Consider the following 20,291-nt stretch of genomic DNA (forward strand, 5'->3'; position numbering starts at 1 on the left):
TTTTTTGTTAGGGACCAAAAAATATATTTATTCTTATATTAGTTAGCAACGTAGCAACATACGAAGATGATTAAAATAACGTAGCAACGCAAATTGATTAGAGAGAAAACTTATTCTTCCTCCCCTGTCACATACCCATTCTCATGCTCTCTTCATCATTTGTTTCCTTTTTCATTTTTATAAAAAGAGATGATTGATTGCAGGTCTAACATTCTCAAATAAGTTAATATCTAGGGACAAGGCCTTTACTGTGATTTTGCTTGCCTTTTGTACAGGTAGTGTTGACTTTTTTATTCACACTATAATATAGAATGATGATGTATGAATGTGCGGGAGTATATTCTCGTATTTGTTTTGGAGGATTGGTAAGATTTAGGGGAGAAAATAATTGGTCAAACTATTGTCTGCAGCTTGTTACGGAAGAAATTAGATTATGAGCGGGTTGAAACGTTGATTTAAACTTTTTTTACAAAAAAAAATTTCGGAGACGCTGCTCCGAACTCCCGCCACTAAATGTGCGGACATAAATTTTTTTTTGTTCGGTCCGCCATGTAGTGACTTATAATGTTAACTAGTACATTTCTTATGTATTATTTTACATTGGTGAACAAAATGTATTATGTGTCAATGAAATACATTAGCAATGGTCGTTCACCACATAATATTATTACACAGTTGTGGGTATGTTGGATTGTTCTTGCGTGGAATCACAGTCCATCGAAAGATCCAATGTTCACGCTGTACCTGCCGAGTACCGGAAAAAAAGGATGGTATGGTCTTTATGCAAGGGATACTTAGATACGCATGATGTAATGGACATATTCGGTTTAGTCTCTACCGCGTCAGTTATGTGACTTATTAATATTTTCTTGAAATAATAGTTAAAGTTAGTTATATTGATGACTTATACAACTGACACGATGTCCCTTGATTACTATGCATGTCGTAAAAATATGGTTACGTATATACGTATATGTATATATGAATTATCTCTTTTTGTTTAAAACTATGATAACCTATTAGCACTACTTTGTTGCCGAACTACATTTTGAGACCCTGATTTTGTGTTGTGAAACTCTACGTTAAAAAGGTTGCGCTTTTGATATATTTTGTTATGACAAATAATATAAAATTATTCATATGTCTTTAGGTAAGAGTCTAAGAGAAAATTGATTCATGAGATTATATTAGAGTTTCTGTAATTCAAGTGGTCTAGTACATGTTAAATATTATGAGAGAATATGGTATATTTCATTACACAAAAAAAGTCCTTTAATTATGTAGGCATACAAAAGGTATGTACAACATAAGAAATAGTACATACAAAATCAAAATCGCATATCCCTAAAGGTCATTTTCACATCCTTATCCCTAATATAATCTCTATTGGAAAAAAAAAATAAAAAAAAAATACACAACTGGGAGAATCAAGCATGCTATTACATCACCTAAGTAATTTACACTTAATCAACCTCTAGATCAAACCATTGAACAATTAAATCATGGTTTTTTGGTTAAGGGGATCTTGTTTTAACTTGTCAGACACCGACTGATGTGTTTCTTCTAATCTCCTCAGAGTGAGAAAATGTAGGATTGCTTCCATCCTGCAAAAAGTTGAGGCAATATTGAAAAGTTAACATGGTATAATATAAGCTCAACACAGGAAGTAAAAAGACAAAAACAACACAGAAACTTACCAGCTGCATAGAAACATGTCTACTATGGGACAGATTTATAGAGTTACCCAATATATTACTATTTTCAGCAAGTTCTCTTAGCCTGTTGAGTTCTGGTAAGACAACCTTGGCAAGATCAGGTCTATCTTTCCTCCTTAATTCAGCACACTGAACTGCCATCTTTGCAAGATTCAAGACCTCCTCTTGTGGCCAATCAGGCACTGTTGGATCAAGCATCTCAGTAAGATCTCCCTTCTCAATGGCACTTTCAACATGATGAGCCAATCCCATTGGTGTTCTTGCTGTCAACATTTGCAAGAAAATGATCCCAAGTGAGTATATATCTGATTTCACACCAAGCATTCCCGTTTGCTGATACTCAGGATCTATATAGCAGAATGTTCCTGCAGTGGATGTCATGCGATATTGTGTAACAGTGTCAGCCACAGAAGGTGGAACTAGCCTTGCCAAGCCTACATCACTGATCTTGGCAACGTAGTTGCCATCAAGCAAGATGTTTGCTGGTTTCAAGTCCCTATGCACCAGTGGTTCTGGTTTTGTCTGGTGAAGGAACAACAGGCCAGTGCCTATTTCAGCTGCAATTTTGAACCTAAGCTGCCAAGGAAGTGAGGGAGTGTTTCCTTTACGAAATAGGCGATCATCCAAGCTTCCATTAGCCATGTACTCATATACAAGGCAACCATATTCTGGGCATGCTCCTAGTAGCAGAACCATGTTTGGATGCCTTATGCAGCTTAGTACCTCAACCTGTGTAACATAAATGCAAATATCTTATTAGCCCTTTCTATTGTTGAATATCTAGTGTTGCTATTAGGGATATCATATAATACTAAGATTATAAGGAAATATGGAAATTAATCTTATGATATTATCTAGATACTCTAAACTATGTTATGATATATCTTACGGCATTACTTTTCTGTAGTTGTGGCAGAGAAGTAATGCCTGCCACTGCCACGGAGACGAATAAATCTTTGGTACTACTGCTGCTGTACCAAAGATTCAGTAGATCCTACCAATAAAATTATAACATGTTAGTTAAAATTCTTTTTTTTCTGTCAAATTTTTTCTCTCTCCTCTGATATGTAATGTTCTCATTGATGGGATGTACTGAATTTAGGTACAGCAGTAGTACCAAAGATTTATTCCACGGAGACATTCTTTTTTTTAAAAAAAAAGTGGGATCCACCAATGCAAGCAAAAAAATAAAATAAAAATCATTTGCCTATGTACTTCGGGGAGTACACTGTGTGTGGCAGAAAAGTGTTTCTGTAATAAAAACAGAAATAGTTTTCTGATAATCTTAATATTATTGCATGTAAGAGTTTTGTTTTTTTGGCTTACCTCTCGTTGGAATTGTGACCTTCCTTGTGCTGCATCAGGACGTAGAACCTTTACTGCAACAGGTGTATGGTCCAGAAGGCACTTAAAAACTGGACCATACCCTCCTTCTCCAATCTTCAAGGATTCTGAAAAAAAATTTGTTGCAGCTTCAATCTCCTCGATTGAATACCTTCTATACCTGACATCTACATTTACCAAAGCATCAAGTACTTTTTTTTTCTCTTCTGATTCTCTGTGTGCTTTCATTTCTGCATTAAGTCTCTTCTGTGCTTCCAGTTCTGCAATCCTCTTTTGTGCTTCAGCAGCCTCAATGGCTGCTCTAGATTTGGCTTTCTCCATTTCTGCAACGGCCAATGCAGCTTCCTCAGCGAGCCTTGCCTCTTCCAATCTCCTCTCTTCCTCTAATTTCCATCGCTGAAGTTCCACTGCCTGGCTTGTAAAAACATTTCTTAGATACTATTGAGCTTTATTAGAGATAAACCAGATGTTAATTCATACCTTCTGCTGTGCTGTGAGTGCTTCTTTACAGGCTGTATTATACATTTCCATTGTTTGCTTGAGCTCCAACTTCAATCTCCTCATTTCAGCCTCCATGTCATCCTATAATTGCAGCACAGCATTATCCACATGGTAATAGCAATCATAAATTAAAAGAGCAACACATGTTCAAACTGAAATATTTCAGTATTTGATCACTGATTATTTATCCTTTCATTGCATGGTCAATTCCTTTTTGTACATACTACACTCCAATTTTAACACATGGATTCACCTAATTGCATGATCTATACCTATTTTTTTACAACTTCTTCATATGTAGTGCCACTTAAGTCCAAGTGTTATAAGTTAAGCGAGTGTAGTTTGTACTATAAAAGTACTAAAAATTTATCCCTCATGGAGGCCTTATTAGCAATGTCTGAAGCAAGTGAACAGAAAATTACAAGATATTATCATATTGCATTAAGATTTCAGGATATGTAACCTATGCACCTTCTTGAAAATCTTCCTTTTTTTGACAAAATTTACCTAAATTACAAAATTCTTTTGGAGTCCTTATCAGTGCAGGATCTACTAATAGAAGCACAGGAAATGCAGGCAAATTTACATTACATTGCCCGTTTTTCTTACCACGGCTTGTGATGTACAAGATGAATTCCTATCACTTTCAAATGAAAGAGATGTGAATTCTGGAGGAGTGCTGATTTCCGCAGACTTCCTTCCATAATGCATTGACTCAAAGCTGTAGCTTGCATCTGTGTCTGAGCTATATGAAAACCGAGGGTTGGACATGCGGTCTGTACTTGACCTTCCAGAGCTTACAAAGGATATGTCAGTATCTGTCTTTAAAGTTTCACCATAAGGCCTTCCAATGTAACCTTTCCTAGTGAATGGTGACCTGTTTCCCATAGCATTTAGTTTTCATATGATAAAGCAAATGCTATTTAACCATGCAAAGAACTAGTTGGTACATCAAGAATAAGACATTTGCCAAGTAGTACATAATATCACTGACCTGAATGATTCTGTTCCATCCAGTGATTTACGTGGTGGTGTCTCAATGGATCTCCTTGCAGGTTCTGAAAGAAACCACATTTCTTAGTGAGCAGCACACTGACAATAGGTATATATATATATATATGTGTGTGTGTGTGTGTGGTTCTTGAAGAGATGGATCTAACCTTTCACACTATTAGTCAATGGCTCAGTTGAGTCTGATTGGTCTGACTTGATACTAGCTTGACTGACCTGGTTGCTTAGAGGGCTAATGGCTGGAGCAGGACGAGAAGCAGATCTCATTGATTGAATCTTTCCTTTAGAAACCACATAGACTGTGCAGAAATCTGGTGCCCCTTTTGATACTATTCCTGGAATATCTGATACCTTGAATCTTCTGATAAAAAAATAGTTTCCTCAGGAAATGGAATACATACATACTGATATATTCAACGGAAATAGTTTTGAGATAATTATCTCAAGTTAGTGAGATATAAAAAGACGTGCTTGCAATTTTTTTTCTTTTTTATTTTTCTTTAACTTTAACTTGTGGGCTCCACATTTCTTGTTAGTGTAGGAAAAAAAACTTCTCTCACGTTAAATGAGAGAAGTATTACCCTATATTCAAACTAGAAATTTAGGCATTTATTTATGCTTAGTAATACATATTCATAGTACTTTTTTGGTCTTCAACAAATATCACGTAATTCAATTTAATCTCTTAGAAAAAAAAAAGTTGATTCGTGATTTTTTTGAAATTTAAAATAGACCCATGTTAATCCTTTTGAGGGACTAACATGGGTCTTTTTTGAATTTCAGAGGGACCACGATTTTGTCTAACTGGGTCTATTTTGAATTTCACAAGGACGACAAGTCGATTTTTTTTTCCTAAAGGATTAAAATGGGCCCGTAATTTTTGTTACTATACTCTATTCTTTATTATGGACACCTTAAATTTACATATATTGACTATTGCTTGTGTTGTCAGAATGGAAGGTAGAAGGGAGATTCATACTTGAGCAAACCAGTTCTTGTTGAACAGCCAAGAACCAGGTGCTCAATTCCTGCCTGAGCAGCATATTCAGTTAAAGCTTTGGCTACATCTACATCTTCTAGTAGCACGTCCTCGCATTGTATCTATGAAAAAAACACAAAGAGATGGATAAGATTCTATAATAATGTCTGGAATTCTAAATGAAAATCACTGCCAAAATGTTTGTTGATTTCATTTCCACTTACATCTTTCCGTGTACAGAAGACACGATATGGGAGGAAAATGTTTTTGTTTTGGCCATCGGATTCTTTGCATACAGGTGAACTCTGATCACCACTTCCAAATAACCCTGCCCCTACAATCAACCAAGTGAGAAGAAATCAATCTTGTAGCCATTTGGAGTACCAACTCAAACACTATGTCCGTTGGCCTTTCTACTAACATAGTACAATAGTGAGGATTGATTATACGCAACCTTATCCTTGCATGTTTGCAAATCGACTATTTTACAGATTCAAACTCATGACCTTTTTCTCACAAAGAAGTAACTTTATCGCTGCTCCAAGGCTCTCTCTCAACATTAACAAGGTATATGGAACAAAAGAATGATGATATTATTAATGCCAGTTTCATAAGAGAGTATATATGAGGTATACTCACTTGGGTTGAAAAGAGAAGGTGATGAAGAAAGAGAAGGTGTGAGAAGCTTGACATGGATGAGAACTACAGTTGCATTTCTGGTGAGGATATTGTCAACAGCCCATTTTAGTGCACATTGGCTCCCCTTTTCTTTATCTATTGCCACTGCTACTATTCCATTCACACCATCCTTCTTGTCAGAATGATTCTTTGGCAACCACATTACTCTCTTTGTCGTTTTGTTACAAAAACTCTTGAAATCTCTTGTACTTTTTCAATGAAAACAAATGACCAAACTAAAGGAACCCAGAAACCATAACGTTTTATCTCCTACCCCTTTGAAAGAGACCATTGAAAGTTCCTTGCTTTTAGCCTTTCGTGTTTCCCTTATGTTGTTTTTGTTATGTGGTAACCAAAAATTCCTGACGTTGCTTTAATGAAACAAAAAATATAGGATAACTTGTTTCTTTTGAATCTCCTCAGCAATGAACTTTGAGGTATGCGTTTAATTTGTTTACTTTGTTAGTTTGTTGCAGTTTCTTTTGGTGTTCAAAACTTCAAACGACAAAAGAATAGTAAATAACCAATCTTCCTTGAATAATTAGCAGCCATTTTTGGCTTTATTTTTAACTATTTTGAGCTTTTTTCCCAAATGTAACGACCACACAAATTGTTCTATTCTATCTCTTGTTTATCCCCATGAAAGAATAACCAAACTTTGCGGGATGTCTCTGACTTCGTCCTTCTTGAAACCATAGCTCATTCGTGCACTCATTTATTAAGTAATTGTTATTATAAATTGTGTAAGTAACCCCACAAGTGTATAGTATTATACCTCTATTGCCGATACTCAAAAACAAAAGGTGATTAAATTTGTAAATAAAATAAAATAATTTCTGATATACGAATCTCATCACAACTATTTTCACAAAAATCCTTGGATTCAGTTTAACATCTACTAAATATTTTATGCATTCATGTATCTACAGTTAATGGAGGAGATAAGTTATCTACATTTCCTCCCAAAACGAAGTTGTGTTGGGTTAAAAATTATAATGAAAAAGACTATTATAACTCTGAAATAAATTATAATTACAAATATACCTTGATTTTCACCTCAAAATGACGTTGTTTTGGGTTCAATGTAGATAATTTTCTGTGTAGAAATAAATTATCTATATTGATTGTAGAAAAAATGAACCCTTCTTAAAATCATGTCATATTTGTTTACTCTCTATATAATTTTCTGTTTTATTGCATTACTATTAAGTTCTATATTTTGAAAAGAGGTGTAGATGGGTTATTGTTCTAACTTCATTTCTATTAGGCTAAAATATAATTTACCCCTTTCATCTTGTTTAACAGATGTGCTAATTTGTTACTATTACATAGCACAAGGGGTTAATTAAAACAATTCAAAGTATAATGTGATAATTTAAAACATGACTAAAATTCAAGGGAATAAATTGTATTTTAGCTTTCATATCATTTTATTTTATCTCCTTCTTTATTCATCATTCCGTTTTTCTTTAACTTCTCATCAGACAAAATTAATGTATAACTTCTTATAAATTGTCTGATTTACCGGTTGCGATGAAGAGATTTGCGCTTAAAAGTATTTTTTTTTCACGCTTCCTAACGTTTGTTTGAACAAAGAATGTTAAATATCAGACGCGGTGAAATAACATATAATAACTCGGAAAACAAAGTAGCAAATCCAAAATGAAACACATGCAAAATTTAAACTGTTCAATAATCTAAGAAATATATGAAAATAATAAGTTATTTTCCTACACACATTTTCGGTTACAGAAACTCCAGTAATTTATTTATTTTTTTCACCATTAAATTTACTTATGAGTATGTATAGAGTCGTATCAAACTATTATACAGACATGTTCTAAATATAAGCCATACATGCTTTAAAAAAGTGCAAGCCTAAACTTTCTTAAATAGAGTAATTCTAAACTTTCTTAAATAGAGTAATTCTACTCAGACCTTTCCCTTACAAAACTCACCCGATTTACCCCACTCTTAATTTCAAATGGCAAGTTTTAATAGCAGACAGATAGGAAAGAAAGATCTTGGTGTATAAGTTTCTTAAATTTCACAACTTGAATAATTCCATCACTACAAAAGTAGCTAGTTGATATATCTGGTTGCAAACTTCCGGTGATTGAATTCTCTACCAACTTCGGTCTTTGTTGACCTTTTTTCTACACAACTTGGATGAAGGTCATAGTCACAGACATCACAAGAGAATGCCCAGAACTTCCCTTGCATTTTACAGGAATCACATAAATAAGCTTTGGCCATATCCAATTTCAGTACATGTTCATGCTTGACATCCTCAACCTGTTGAGGCAAAGCCTCTCCTTCCTTTCTCAGAGCTGCTTCTAGTTCTCTTACCCGTGATTCAGTAAATGGGAAAGCTTCTGCACCATATGAGGAGACCATAAACTTCCCATTCTCACTAATGACTTTGCCATCTGGTCCAATGAGAACCAAAGCTGGAATCCCCTTTATATCAAATATTCTACAAAGATCATGCCTTGTTCTATCCTCAAATGGGATAGCAAGCCACGGCATAGTACTTATGTTGACATTGAATTCTGTAAGGTCCCTATCTGTTGAGATTAAAACAATCTCAAAGCAGTGTCCTTTTGCAGCATTGAGCTTGTTGTATACATCTGTAAGTTGGACAGTGAAGGCACGGCAAGGAGGAGACCAGAAGGCACAAAAATATAGGCCTATAGTTTTACCAGCTAGTTCAGATACAGGTACCTGCAACAATAAGACATGTCATATGTGTGTAACTACTACATATAAACAACTCCAAGAAGGGCATTAGGCTACCTTTCTATCATCTTCTGAAATAAGAAAGTCGCGTCCTTCATGTGCCAATAATTCTTCCAAATTTCCTTCTTCACGTTTCCTTTTATCAATGGCTTTCAATTCCTCATGTCTCTTCCTTGTGAAAGGAAATGAATCAGTACCATAATCCTCAATGCACCCAGTCAACTCTTCTTCAACCGTTATGCCATCTGAATATAATGGAATGAATGATGGGATTCGATCAACTTGGTATCTGTCAATCAGTCTTCTATGTAAATTTACATCAAATGGGACGGCTAGCCATGGCATATTCTTAAAGTGTTCTTTAAATCCCTCCTCATCACGGTCAAAGGAGATGAAGATGATCTCTAGACTTATTCCCCTCTTCCTCAGTGTTTCATAAAGTTCAACCAGATGGGGGATGAAAGCACTGCAAGGCCTGCACCAGTTTGCAGAGAAAAATAGGCAGATGATTTTCCCATTGCATTCTGACAAGGGTACCTAATCTCATGATTCAAAGATGGAAAGTATTAGATACAATAACCAAGATCACAAACTACGCAAATGATTTTTTCTTCTCTTTTTTTAAGTTGGATTTTACCTTTTTTTTTATTGAGAAAAGAAGAAGGAGAGAGAACCTTCTCAGGATAGTTTAGAAGTTAAACTACTGAAACAGCCAGTTGATCTCAAGTTGAATATATTAACAAGCCTATTGTCTAAGCAACACACACACATAATACAGAAGGATGGTTCTGCAGAAACTAAGCTTACCTTCCCTTCACAAGATAAAAGGAACTCAACACCTTCAGCTGCAAACATATTCAGAATATCATGGCTGTCAACATAAATGGCTTCAAAATCTAGCCCTGCCATGGGTACTGCAGAAAACAGATGTTCTCCTCTCTTTTTTTATAAGCTTCCTTGAAACCTAAATGATCAAGAGAAAAATATGAGTTTTGGAAGCAATATCTAAAATGGACTATACTACCTTATCAATAATAATTTAATTTTTCACACTTGTTTATACTTTTGCAAGGACAGATAGACATGAAGACAAAGGGAAATTCAAATTCTGTGCAAGGGTATCTTTTACTTTTTCTTAAATTCCACAAATTGTCTGAAGCAATCCTTCAATTAAGATTGGAAGGAAGCAGAATGGAGAAATCTTCTAGCTATATGAACCAAACTTGGCTGACAGCAATTTCTGAAGTGGGAAATGGGTAAGAAGACTTCAATTAAACAGAGAATACAAGAAACTGATGAACATGTATGAGAACGAATATGGGGAATATTCCCCTGAAGGATGCTTCAGTCTTTAAAACCAGCCAAAGGGTTGCGTGGACGCATTTCTAATGGAACAGCATCGCATTCTCTAAACCACATCACTCCAATTGGGTTCTTCTATTCATGCAGTGGTTTTGATGATCAATGATTTTATTATAACTCAATAGGAAGATGCTTGATACATAGGAAGAGTCACATCTCCGAAGGTGACAGAATCAAAGTTTGTGTATAAAAGTTTAGGCAAGACCAACTATAATTAGATGTTGAAAACTGAGCAGATATGAAGCGGTGTGTGTGGAAGCGTGTGTGAGTAGCATTACTCAACTCAATAAGTTGGCAATTTTTGAATTCAAATGGAACGTACTATATTAATTTAGCTTCTTCATTTTTGGCGCAAAAAGAAGAGGAAGATAAAAAATAAAAATAAAAACCCTTATCTATTATTCGTTAAAGAACAACTTGATTTTTTCATTGAGTTTCGTCAAACCCAGTCAAGAGCCATGAATTCATTAACAGCAAAAACATCATAGAACGAAGCATCACTTTACGAAAATAATAATAATAACAATCAAACTGCTGCAAAAGCAATCCAAAGTAAACACAAGTGGTGTGTGCATGTTGTGCTGCAAATAAGCAAGAGTTTTCAAGTAATTTACCTTACAGTTGCAGTGGTAGTAGAAGAAGAAGAACACCTGCAGAGAGAGAGAGAGAGAGAGAGAGAGAGAGAGAGAGAGAGAGAGTTAAGAAAGTTGAGTCTCCAAGACGAAAGGAGATGATGGAGAACGGTGGGAAGATGAAGAGCATTTAATTTAATTTAAAGTATATTGTAGTTTTTATTTATTTTAATTTTGCATGCGCCTATTTTATTATTATTTTTTATTTTCTAAATTGTTGGTTTATTTTAAATTAGTAGATAGATTTTAGGCTGTTATTAGGTAAGTATACTAGTGGGTAGTTTGTTTTACTTCAATATTTTTAGTCATGGTAGTTATTATTTTCAAGTTTTACTTTATTTATTTAAACTCTCATCATATGGAATAAAAAATTATGAGATGAATTATTTGGAAAAATATTTTATGCAAGAGGTCAAACTTTTTCAATAAAGCTATTATCATTCTATATATGTAACAGTATAGTATCAGACCTAAACAACAGTCGTAGACAAACGTTTGAAAAAACTAGAAGATATAGTTCGAGCACTGTCCATCCAATCGAAGGAGATGTTTATCAAACTCTCCAATCGACTAGATGCTCTAGTATCAACCACCAAAGTACAACCTCATATCCATTGTCATTGTTTATATTTCATTTATTAGATTTCTATACCCAAACATTTATCTCTTTTTCTTACCACCCCCTAAATACTACCATTGTTATTAAGAATTTGAACATGGTCAAAGTATCTCAATCAAACAAGATCCCTCAATTAGACCCCAACTTTTTGGTTTAAATATGAAATATCCAATGAGAGCTTCATTTCTAAAATTCTTTGAGAAGAGGAAAGAAAGGGTCATTGGCTAAAGGATCTTTTTCAATCAACAACAATGGAGAGGCTAACATAGATATTGAAGATGATTCAATAAGTTGATCTTACTCTTGAGGACAAGAGTAATTTTAGGGGGAGAGAATATTATAATTTTGTTATTTTGTTATTTTTTAAATTGTTGGTTTATTTCAAGTTAGTGAATAGATTCTAGATAGTTATTAGGTAAGTACTAACAGTGGATAGTTTGTTTTACTTCAATATGTTTAGTTATTATAATGGATATTTATTGTTTTCAAATTGTACTTTATCTATTTAAACTCTCAGAATAAGAAATCATAAGATGAATTATTTGAAAAAGCATTTTATGCAAGAGGTCAAGTTTTCTTTAAAAAGCTACATAACACATTCATCAGAATTATTACAATCTTAAAGGGCTCATAATTTCTCTTGTAACAGGAGAAGTTATAAGCTTCCAACATAGAAAAAAAGTGGTGGGTCCCAACTCCCAGGAAAAAAAATATTAACACCCAAAATAAATTATCTATAACATATCAGAAGAGACTTCTATAATATTAGAAGTTTTTTTTTCCTTATTTTAATGTTAATTTTGACAAAATACCCCTCAAGACATTTCAATCTTAAATATACGGATATTCTAGTTGTAAGACGCTGAGACTTCCCTTCCTTTTATTTCTTTCTAGTTTTATTTTATTATTGGTTTTTTCTTGAAAACTAAACACTCAATAGCTTGCGCATATACTCTATTTGTAAAACGGATATGCTGATGATGACTGCATTGGAGGCTATCAGGTGCCGCTGCAGTCTGCAGATACGTGCATGTCTCTTTTAAATAAATAACTAATTATATCGTGTAAAAATACTGTGCTTAAATAATGAGAATATGATTTCTGCTTTTGAAATTAATAAATTTGTCTCTGCCATAGAAACAAAAGAATAGAAAAAGGAAGCATAGAGGAATGAGAGAAAAAATAATAATGGAGGTCACTTCTTTTATGTCTCTATGGCAGATAAATTTATCTGCTTAAAAAGCATATTCCGAATAACTATTTTATTATTCTATTATCAAGGATTTTTCTTTTCATGTCACAAATGATCAAGTTTGTTAAAACTGTTTGCACCAGTCCAACCCAACGGAATGGAAGGGGATTGGCGGATTTATACTTACCAGCCACTTATATTATTATTACCAAATTTTTCAGTGAAAGAAAAAACAAAACCTCAATAAAAAATGATTAATATATTATTTTAATGATGACACAATTTATCATTTAATAACTTTCATTTTTCTTTACAAGCTGCACATCACATCCACATATATGATATATCCTTTCGCATGTCAAAACCAAAATGATTGAATTATTTAAAATGTGACTCACCAAAAATTGAAATATTTTAACTTGCGTATTTAACGAGTTTGGACCAGAACGATCGGTGACTTAATTTACTATAACTTGATTTTTTTTTTTTTTTAGTTTTGTCTTATTGTATTTGAAAATTATAAATATTCTTTATAATATAATTTAAGTGTGATGACTGCAATATAACTTTTGACATTTTGCAACCTAAGTTTAATGTTCATTTTATGATATTTAGTTTGTTTTTTAACTTTTTAATGATTTAAACTGTAAAATCCACAAAAGCTGCGTCAACTTGACCCACTTATATAGCCTTCAGCCTATGATGTGTTGACATGTTTTAATACCTCTATTTGCGTGTTGTCAGCATCTTCGCTAGGGATGCGTAAAAAAAAAACACGAAAAGAACAATAATAAAGGGTAGGGAAACGATGGAGATGAATACTGGAATTCTCAAAATATACACCATACGTTATGAGGGCTCAAAAGTTATGGATATTAAATTCGATAAGATATACTGCATGTGAAAGATAAATTGATAATAAATAATAATAAAATGTCGACGGTACAAACCACGCTATGCGACCCAATGCTTATCCACTACTCGCAGGTCTAGAAAACGATACAATATGACAATGACCCTTTCCCACTAATGGGAAGGGAATATTTTAGCTTTTTTTTCGGGAAGCCCTCGAAAACATTTCTTTTATGTTATGTGATTCTGTCTCCAATTTTACCTTCTTTGCTTGTCTACCTTTCTTGGCAATTGTAACCTTTTTATCATCATTCTGTTCCTGATAAAATTAGCAGTAAACAAACAATTACAATCCAAATTGGCAAAGTCTATATACTCATTCTTCTCGTGTCCCAGTAAATACCTGAAGTTCATTATATAAAACTGAGTTACTTCCTTCACCATTTACTTGTGCTTTTCCAGTAACCTCAAGTATATTTAACCTGCAAAAGCAAAATATCCTCGAGCATTCTTAAAGAATACCATTTGGTTTCTATTGTAACCACAAGGAATATATTAAGTAAAATCTTTATAATAAGACATTCTGAAAGGCCGTACTTAAGATGGTTACATAAAAACTGCAACCAAGGCTCTTCCTTCAAATACTCTCCTAATATAGACACTGCATCAACCACTGCATCAGTAACATCAGTAAGTTAATCAACAGCAAAAGTGTGACACGAAGAGACCAGAGATGCACTTCAAGTATGAAGCCAAGCATCACCATCAATATTTACTATCTAGGGATTGGGGAATATCATAAAAATATAGGTGCTTCAAGTATTTAAATACAAAACTGCACGGGAAGCATTAATATATATAGATGTGTATTTTGCTCATGTACCAACCTATAATTGTTAATTCCTCAAACAAGACAAAAACCAGAAACCACAAGCATGGTTTTCACATAGAAGGAAAGTAGACAACCTATTCACAAAAAGGTTAAATTCAGCTATCCTATTTCCATTTTCCAAATTTAACAACCAATGTAACATATAATTGTTAGTTTTGAATGCATTATACTATCTAATATATCTGTCCAACAATATTTCAGCGTGAATTTACACAAAATAGAAAACCTCAACAGAATAAAATTCTCCAAAAGCAAGAAGAACAGAATGGTAATAGACAATTTACATGCGTCTTTCTCTGATTGAACAGCATAGTTTTTGTCCAATGTGGGTAGTGTCTGTTTTAGCTGACAAACCTAAAATAAGAGGAAAAAAAAATAACAAACTTTAATACAAGTGAAAAGTTTTCTACCAACTAAATCAAAGACAGCCAAACATATACCGAAAGATAAATAGAAAAGTTAAAATGCAACCCAAGTATCCCTTGGGTTACTTTATAGAGAGATACTTGGATCAACAACCAACTCAAGAGATAGACTATGACTCTGTAACGATGCGAAGTTTACAGTATGATAAAATAAATGAGTCTTGTTTCTGTCTTAGTCACATTTACATGAAAAACATTAAGTTCAGACATCCATCTGCTAAATGTTATACCTCCAGAATAGCATATGAAGGATGGGATTTCCTATGCAGCTACATGGTGAATCCAAGTTTTTATTTTTTGCTTTTTTCTTTCTTTCTTTCTTTTTGTTTTGGGGGTGGGGGGATTTAAACATCGTTTTCATGTAAACTAAAAGACAATAAAGGAAATACAGACAACCTTATAGCACAGCCAACGTAGAACCTTTGAATCATCAAGCCTAAAGAATTTTAAGGATCCAACTTCTGCATATGAACAGGGGATAGAAGAGGATAGATTTAGTTACACAACAATATTTAACTACCACAACCATAAAGAAAATATGATCTCAGTACAGTTTAAGTGCAATCTTGTATATGTTTTCCCATGAGACAGCCACACCTTACAGACAGTATTATTACAACATTGCACAGGGAAACTGATGTCGAAGGATAGAATCATATCCTCTACTGATTCACAGAACCAGGCAAAGTAAAAACAAGAAAGAATATGATTAACAATGAGGTCACCATACTTTGCAGTCATCAGCAATATAAAAGACATAAAGCCAACAACAAACTTCTCATTTTCTTTCCTCAATATCTTCCCCATCTATTAATTAAATCATAAGATAACTTGGCAAATTTTCAGACTAAAGTTGTAAATAGAAGGTGTACAAGCATGGATCACCTTTGACGTCACAAACTACTTGCATACAGTTCTCCACAACGGACATTAACTGCTGATATCCAGGATACCCATCAATAAACAAGATCTCATCCAATTGCCTGAACTTCCCAAGATCACCCCCTTTCTGCATGCATTTTAAAGCAACCAGTGATTTTCAAAGATATATTTCTTGATGGGAGTTTAGTCGACCTCACAAATAAGGCATATCTTTGGCTTTGCGTGTGTGTGTGTTCCTCTAAGGTTAAACTTACAATTATTAGTGTGGGTGGACTCTATACATGAGGTGTTAGATGTGCAACTAAAACTTTTATTCCTGCTTCATCAGCAACAGTTGACCAAGAATTTACTCAAATGGAAAACAACTTGGAAATAAGAAATATCTTCCAATTCCCATGGTTGAAAAGATACATATAATTACCTTCATTCTGGCTTCATCAAATATTGGCAACATGATGAAAACAGGATCAACTGGCGTGGATAAATACAGACGACCATCTGTTGGATAACAAAATAAAGACAATGATGACAAAAATTGAAAGAATTTCTGTCAAAAATTATTGTTTCACTATAGTTTCTTCATAAGTGGAAGACCACGAGACTACTAACATAAGAGGAATCATAATGCTTGCATTCAGACTACGATAAGAACAGGGGATTTTTATTTTTTCTGAAGTATTGGTAAAAAGTACAAGAGGATGAGACAAACAGAGCAGGAACAAAAATATCATTTTGAAGAAAAATAGAAGTGAATAATTTCATCAGATAAGAGATTAATGAGAGAAAATAATGCACCACATGACATAAACATTAATAACAATGAAAAATGCATCTTTAGAAAACTGAACATCTACCTTCGCTTATATAATCTCCCAAGAACCAAGATCCATATAAGTTCTTAAACCATTGAAGTTCTTGAAGCACCCCATTTACAAAGAGATATTGCGTCGCATTTCCTGTCAAACAAGTTAAAACATATGAAAGAGGCTAAAGAAGAGACAGAAAGACAAACAGGACATTCAAAAGCCTCAACAAGGTCCAATTCCTCGAGAAAGATTTATAGCAAAGTAGTGTAATGTAATGCTATTAACAGAACTGTATCGAATTCTAACCAACACAGTAATATATCAAGATAAACAAATAAGAATAAATCATATATTTTATATAAATATAAGTATGTAACAAAAACATGATAAGAAGAACATAAAAAAATATTGTATACTCTTTGAATTACCAGATTTGGGATGACGGAGCAATATCATACGTCCCAAACCATTTCCATTTGTACCAGGATCTGCACTTGGAGAAGAAGAAAAGAAGCCATTAACACATGATTGCAAAGTAAGGCAAAAGTTAATTTAAAAATAAAAAAATAAAAAAGATCTCTAAATAGCACAAAGCTTGAAATAACTAATCAGCAACTCTAACTTACCGGGTGCAACGAGAACCCTGGGTTCCTGAACACCTTCCCACCAAGGCATAGCTTTAGCAGAAAAGGATTGAAAAACCCTACCACTACCAGTCACCGTTCCCTTCCCCTGTAACTGTAACTCAACAAAAGGGAACGTGAATCCTGTTCATTTCACAAGTGAATTGCAATGTAGAAAGAAAAACAACCTCATAAAAATATTAGGGCATTTACATTCTACAATAAAGGAAATTACACTGACGAGTGAGGGTGAAGGTTTTCACGAAATAGGGCCAGCGAGGGAGTCTCAGAGTTACATACATAGTCACCATTAAAAATCAAAGGTTTAGGGTTGGTTTAACTGGGTCCAAGTTTCCATTTTTTTTTTTTGGTATTCATTCCATTTTAAAAATAAAGTAATGTGATACACATCATTAATATATATATATATATATATATATATATATATATGGTCAGGATCATTTTACACCAGTGTAAGTTACACTCTTAATCTTGTTTGTTGATCCCATTTATATCTAAGGGCTCAAATTTTTTAGTTATGTGAGCCATTGGATACAAGTGGATCAATGATTAAGATTGAGTGTAAGACTTCTAACTCTTACAAAGAATATCCTGCCTCATATATATATATATATATATATATATATATATATATATATATATATATATATATATATATATATATATAGGGGAGGGATCTTTTGACTCTAGCGTAAGATTTACAATTTTTACTCCTCATCTCAATCGTTGATTTCCGTCCATCCAACGGTTATCTATAACAATTAATTATTTATTTATTTCAAATAAATAATAACGGTTAGATGGACGGAAATCAACGGTTGAGATGGAGAGTAAGAGTTGTAAGTCTTACTCTAGAGTCAAAAGATTCCTCCTATATATATATATATATATATATATATATATATATATATATATATATATATATATATATATAGGGTCAGGATCATTTTACACCAGTGTAAGTTACACTTTTTCATAAGTTACACTTATGACAAAAATATTTCTCTGGTAACTTGAGATAAGTTTATCTCCGGCTACCACAAAACTACGTCGTTTTGATTATTTATTTTCTTATATTTATTGATTCACCTTTGAATGGTTATGATTCCTCTTCTCTCTCTTCATTTATCACCATTGATCCATCTTTGTAAGGTTATGATTTAGTAGCCAGAGATAACTTTATCTCCGAAGATAACTATATACATATAGGGCTTATCATTTCTCAAGCTGCCGGAGATAAAGTTATCTCCGGCTACTAAATCATAACCGTACAAAGATGGATCAATGGTGATAAATGAAGAGAGAGAAAAGAGGAATCATAGCCATTCAAAGGTGAATCAATAAATATAAAGAAATAAATAATCAAAACGACGTAGTTTTAGGGTGACCGGAGATAAACTTATCTCAAGCAGTTTGAGAAATATTTGACACCGGTGTCAAAGGATCCTGCCTATATATATATATATATATATATATATATATATATATATATATATATGAGGTAGGATCCTTTGACACCGGTGTCAAATTTAAAGTTTGACACCTTATCTGAGAGCCGTTAGATCAAAAAAGATCTATGGTGTCACATGCTTACAAATCAGAGTCGTTGATCTTTTTTGATCTAACGGCTCTCAGATGAGGTGTCAAACTTTAAATTTGACACCGGTGTCAAAGGATCCTGCCTCTATATATATATATATATATATATATATATATATATGACAAAATTGTTTGACACTATTCTCAAACTAAAAAGTTTGACACTATATCTAAATTGTTAAATTTTTGCAATCTAATGATTATAATATGGGTTCGCTTTTTCTACAAATGTAGATAACTTATCTACAGTGAGTTCAAAACGACGTCGTTTTGAGGTAGAAATCAAGGTATTTTTGTAATTATAACTTATTTCAGGGTTATAATAGTCTTTTCATTATAATTTTTTAATTTTTCAATCCAAAACGACGTCGTTTTGGGAGCGAATGTAGATAACTTATCTACATTCACTTTAGAAACATTAAAGCCTTATAATATATTGAAAATTAATTAATTAATTAATAAATATAACTCAATAAATTATAATTATTAAATTTATAAAAATCAACAATTAAGATTTGATATTAAAAAATAATTATTTTAACATTGGTGTAAGATAGAGTGTTCGCGGTATAGGTTGGATTTGTTTTGGAAGAAAAAATCATCTGATCCAATCCCTTCAGTTTAATTATATAATCATCTATTCGATATAAATTTTTTACCAAATCTGATCCGACAGACGGTTGAGTTTTTTCCAAATCATTCCTGCAAAGCATAAGCTGGGTTGGGCGGGCCATATATATGAGTGTTTTGGACCTCATCTTCGACAGACAGATTTCGGAGTGTTTAAGTCATCAATTTCAATAGATTGGTCGTCCCTACAATAACAAATGAGTCTGTGATTTGATTACCAACATTGATTAGATATTAGCTAGCACTCACCACTCTGCAGCTTGATACTATTCAATATTCATGGAGAAAATTTTCCTTACTAAAAAAGAGTTAACATACTTGCCTAAACTATATTATCACAAATTTTTTCAAATTTCAAAATACGCACTCATTTGTTCCATTTTTAATTTTATATATATATATATATATATATATATATATATATATATATATAGAATAGGATAAACTTACACTGGTGTAAGAATAATAAATCTTACATCAAATCTTAATCATTGATTTCCATGCATCTACCGGTTGAGATTTATTGGGAATTAAAAATAATTAATGAGTGAGACCTAATAAATCTTAACCGTTAGATGCAAAAAATCAATATTTAAGATTTGGTGTAAGACTTATTATTCTTACACCGGTGTAAGATGATCCTGACCATGATAGTTAAAATCTCGATTTAAATCTGCGATTTTATGATTTTTTTAATCAAAACGATTTAATCAAAAATTCAAACGCTTTTACATTTTTACGATTTTTTACGATTTTTTTACGTTAGGATTTTACGTTTTACGATTTTTT

At 33.1% G+C, this 20,291-nt stretch overlaps 3 protein-coding genes across 8 annotated transcripts; all 3 read right to left on the reverse strand.

Annotated features, from left to right (window-relative positions):
- Positions 1-1,538: 1,538 nt before the first annotated feature.
- On the reverse strand, positions 1,539-6,571 carry LOC133286013 (U-box domain-containing protein 52). Its single transcript, XM_061483346.1, has 10 exons — positions 6,190-6,571; positions 5,775-5,884; positions 5,551-5,672; positions 4,721-4,929; positions 4,555-4,618; positions 4,170-4,437; positions 3,540-3,641; positions 3,042-3,470; positions 1,698-2,444; positions 1,539-1,604 (listed from the first exon to the last, which is right to left on the reverse strand). The coding sequence occupies exons 1-10, from the start codon at positions 6,389-6,391 to the stop codon at positions 1,539-1,541; spliced, it is 2,319 nt and encodes a 772-aa protein (XP_061339330.1). The 5' UTR covers positions 6,392-6,571.
- A 1,418-nt stretch (positions 6,572-7,989) lies between these two features.
- On the reverse strand, positions 7,990-11,067 carry LOC133285991 (probable nucleoredoxin 3). Its single transcript, XM_061483320.1, has 4 exons — positions 10,944-11,067; positions 9,775-9,931; positions 9,025-9,504; positions 7,990-8,952 (listed from the first exon to the last, which is right to left on the reverse strand). Exons 2-4 carry the CDS (start codon positions 9,874-9,876, stop codon positions 8,311-8,313), a joined length of 1,224 nt encoding a protein of 407 aa, XP_061339304.1. The 5' UTR covers positions 9,877-9,931; positions 10,944-11,067; the 3' UTR covers positions 7,990-8,310.
- Positions 11,068-13,630: 2,563 nt separating this feature from the next.
- Positions 13,631-17,622, reverse strand: LOC133286028 (uncharacterized). 6 transcript variants are annotated; one of them, XM_061483367.1, is made up of 11 exons: positions 17,494-17,622; positions 17,256-17,367; positions 17,058-17,117; positions 16,678-16,779; positions 16,245-16,321; positions 15,827-15,950; positions 15,338-15,402; positions 14,801-14,870; positions 14,222-14,297; positions 14,028-14,106; positions 13,631-13,943 (listed from the first exon to the last, which is right to left on the reverse strand). In XM_061483367.1, exons 2-11 carry the CDS (start codon positions 17,302-17,304, stop codon positions 13,818-13,820), a joined length of 828 nt encoding a protein of 275 aa, XP_061339351.1. In that variant the 5' UTR covers positions 17,305-17,367; positions 17,494-17,622; the 3' UTR covers positions 13,631-13,817. The 6 variants fall into 6 exon arrangements, with proteins under 6 accessions (XP_061339351.1, XP_061339348.1, XP_061339346.1 ...); XM_061483364.1 differs by having other exon boundaries at positions 13,631-13,937; positions 17,256-17,396; positions 17,494-17,606; XM_061483362.1 differs by having other exon boundaries at positions 17,256-17,396; positions 17,494-17,606.
- Positions 17,623-20,291: the final 2,669 nt, after the last annotated feature.

Source organism: Gastrolobium bilobum, unplaced genomic scaffold (assembly GCF_033153095.1).
Source record: "Gastrolobium bilobum isolate Gb01-03AN ecotype WA unplaced genomic scaffold, APGP_CSIRO_Gbil_v1 utg1863, whole genome shotgun sequence".
In the NCBI taxonomy this organism is placed as follows: Eukaryota; Viridiplantae; Streptophyta; class Magnoliopsida; order Fabales; family Fabaceae; genus Gastrolobium; species Gastrolobium bilobum.

Coding starts and splice junctions, on each gene's coding strand:
- LOC133286028 (XM_061483362.1), bottom strand. CDS start 17,563: ATGGTGACTATGTATGTAACTCTGAGACTCCCTCGCTGGCCCTATTTC. Junction 16,322..16,677: donor GGGAGATTATATAAGCGAAG/GTAGATGTTCAG, acceptor GTTATCCAACAG/ATGGTCGTCTGTATTTATCC. Junction 14,871..15,337: donor TACGTTGGCTGTGCTATAAG/GTTGTCTGTATT, acceptor CTCTTATTTTAG/GTTTGTCAGCTAAAACAGAC.
- LOC133285991 (XM_061483320.1), bottom strand. CDS start 9,876: ATGGCAGGGCTAGATTTTGAAGCCATTTATGTTGACAGCCATGATATT. Junction 9,505..9,774: donor TTTTATCTTGTGAAGGGAAG/GTAAGCTTAGTT, acceptor TCATGAGATTAG/GTACCCTTGTCAGAATGCAA. Junction 8,953..9,024: donor TTTCAGAAGATGATAGAAAG/GTAGCCTAATGC, acceptor TTATTGTTGCAG/GTACCTGTATCTGAACTAGC.
- LOC133286013 (XM_061483346.1), bottom strand. CDS start 6,391: ATGTGGTTGCCAAAGAATCATTCTGACAAGAAGGATGGTGTGAATGGA. Junction 4,619..4,720: donor ATTGACTAATAGTGTGAAAG/GTTAGATCCATC, acceptor GGTTTCTTTCAG/AACCTGCAAGGAGATCCATT. Junction 1,605..1,697: donor GACATGTTTCTATGCAGCTG/GTAAGTTTCTGT, acceptor AACTTTTTGCAG/GATGGAAGCAATCCTACATT.